This window comes from Mus caroli, unplaced genomic scaffold (assembly GCF_978045245.1).
Source record: "Mus caroli unplaced genomic scaffold, Mus_caroli_1 scaffold_8, whole genome shotgun sequence".
Lineage (NCBI taxonomy): Eukaryota > Metazoa > Chordata > Mammalia > Rodentia > Muridae > Mus > Mus caroli.
Window position 1 is genome coordinate 78,572,540 of NW_028227263.1, and position 2,767 is coordinate 78,575,306.

Sequence of the window (2,767 nt, forward strand, 5' to 3'; positions counted from 1 at the left end):
AGCCCTGAAAATCACTTTTACATTCAGTAAACTGTATTCGCAACAGCTGTTTAAAACTGTCATCCCAGCACTCTGGGGCCTGAGACAGAAAGGTGGTGTGTTTGTATAGCCTGGGTTACACAGCAAGACCCTGTTTCAAAGTGGGTGAGGGAGGCAAGTCCATTTAAAAACCTGAGTAAAAACAGAATTAATGATCTTGCATAAACAGGCTCACCGCACACTGACAATCAAAGAAGTCCCACAGTGCCCTCCCCAGAAGGCACCCTGCACCAGCCTAGTGCTGGCATCTGCTGTGCCAACACCAGGGTGGGCACTGCTCTGATCCAGAGAACCTCTCCCAACACCATGGGCACCTTGCAAGTCCTAAAATTAAGCTATTAATATATGGAAGGTCTTTATTGAGCAATAATGTTATTAAATCACAGAGAAACTTATGAGTTAATTTTCAAATAAACAGAAAACAAGAAATCCTCACAACACACAAACTACATGTTAAAGAATGTGTGGGGTCCCACACAAAGCACCCCCCAGATGTTCAGTCCATGTCTGTGGTCCGGGCTTCCTTCACAGACCCCATATGCAAACGGGGTCCTCGTGATGCCCCTGTATGGAGCTGCAAGCTCTGCTTCTTCACAGTTGGGCCCCTCCCTCTTTGCAATGCGTGTGAGACGAAGAGAAACTGCAGGGGACACTCAGGGCAGCCCACCCAGAGAGAGCAGCTCCCTGAGGCTGAAACCAAGCCTCAGTTTAATGTCCCAAGCACAACACAGAGTTTGTCCCACAGAAAGCATGCTGGATGGGTGGAGAAAGGAAGGAACAAGAGAGGACAGACTGATAGGGGATACAGCAGTGAATCAAAGGAAATAGAGAGAATGTATGTGTGAGTGTACATGTGTGTATGGTTGTGTACATATGTTTATGTATGATATATGTGTGTGTGCCTTAGTTAGGGTTTTACTGCTGTGAGCAGACACCATGACCAAGGCAAGTCTTATTAAAAAAAAAAAATTTAATTGGGGCTGGTTTACAGGTTCAGAGATTCAGTCCATTATCATCAAGGTGGGAGGGAGCATGGCAGTATCTGGGCAGGAATGGCGCAGGCAGAGCTGAGAGTTCTACATCTTCATCTGAAGGCTGCTACCAGAATAGTCGCTTCCAGACAGCTAGGATGAGGGTCTTAAAGCCAGACACCCACAGTGACACACCTACTCCAACAGGGCCACACCTTCTAAAAGTGCCACTCCCTGGGCCTAGCATACACAAACGATCACAACATGTATATGTATATGTATATGTATATGTATATGTATATGTATATGTATATGTATATGTATATGTATATGTATATGTATATGTATATGTATATGTGTATATATATGTGTATACACACACACATATATATACACACACACACATACATATACACACATATATATATATATATATATATACAGATAAATGGTTAGAGGAAAGGGGAGAGGAAGAGAAGAGGTGAAGGAAAAAGAAGAGAGAGAAAATGAGAGATGTATGTGTGCACGCATGCATGTGTGCATGTATGTAGAAATGAGCAAAGAGCTGCACGCTTTGACAAATATAAGGCCCCACAGCATATGTTGTTGAGCATTCAGGGAACATAAAGTGCCAGGCTCGCTTTCTCAGGTAGAAATCCTCCCCTGCATGCAGACATCTGGACCCGATGGCATTGAAGGCAACACGGGCAGTACACTGAGCCTAATGCAGTCCAAGGCCCACAGTGGCCACCATTGGGCCCTGGCATGGTTGACATTATCCAGCCCTGGTGTGTGTCCTCAAGGAGCTCAGAAGTGACTGACAAGTCCCCAGAGAAGGAATGTGTCTCCCTGAAAAACTCCACTGTGGAGCTCTGAGGTTACAACAGGGCTGAATGTACAACATGGATGGGAACCATGGTCCATCTCTGAGCCTGTTTCCACTAAAGGGAAGGGTGTGCATTCATTCACAGGGTCCCACGCATCTCCCTCCTATCCTCCTGGGGAGTGGAAGCAATGGTCATTTTAATGAATGACGTTCTAAAGTCCTGCATCTGCCAACAGTTGGCCCACAAAAGTGGCTCCCATTGAGTAACTGGCTCACCCAAGCACGTCTTCAGACCCTGTTGTTCCGGAGCCTACCAGGGGAGCCAGAGATAACAAACACCATCCTCGGGACCAGAGACTATTCAGGGCTGTATAAAACCCTCAGGCTCCGTTCCTGGAGAAGCCAGACGGACCTCTGAGGAGTTAGGTGCCGAGTTCACACCTAACGCGCTTCCTCACACACTTCCGCACACCGTCGGTCATTCTGTGTCCTCTCCGGTTCTCCAACAGCCCACTCCTGAAATCAGAAAGTAACACTGTGATGAGGTCCTGCCGGACAGTGCAGGTCTAGACATAGGACCCGGGGTGACCTGGCTTGGCTAGCCCCATCCTTCATGCTAAGATTAAAGGGGATAAGTCATGTTTGAACAAACCAGCTTGTCATACACAGGGGAACATATTTGTCACAGGTGCACATATTTGCTGGATGGACCCGAAGGCCAGTCTGTACAAGATTTAAATAAGGTCAGAGCAGAGCAGGAGAGCCACAAATCCAGCACCAGCATCTATCTGATGGACACACTCAGCTAACACGAGTCAGAATACACCAAACAGCTCAGGCTGGAGTGGGCATGCCCACCCTTCCCAAGTCATTATCCCTACAGTACCAAACAACCATTTTTGTGGTGTTCACTGCACTGGGTGCCCAACTC

General features: G+C 47.1%; 1 protein-coding gene across 8 annotated transcripts in view; it reads right to left on the minus strand.

The window, feature by feature from the left end:
- Positions 1-369: 369 nt before the first annotated feature.
- Fam169b (Protein FAM169B) overlaps positions 370-2,767 on the minus strand; it is an 82,406-nt gene continuing 80,008 nt past the window's right edge. For all 8 annotated transcript variants that reach the window (XM_021167236.3, XM_021167234.3, XM_085841645.1 and 5 more), the window contains one exon: positions 370-2,352. In XM_021167236.3, coding sequence (XP_021022895.1) covers positions 2,278-2,352 — 75 coding nt within the window. In that variant the 3' untranslated portion in view covers positions 370-2,277. The remainder of the gene's footprint in view (positions 2,353-2,767) is intronic.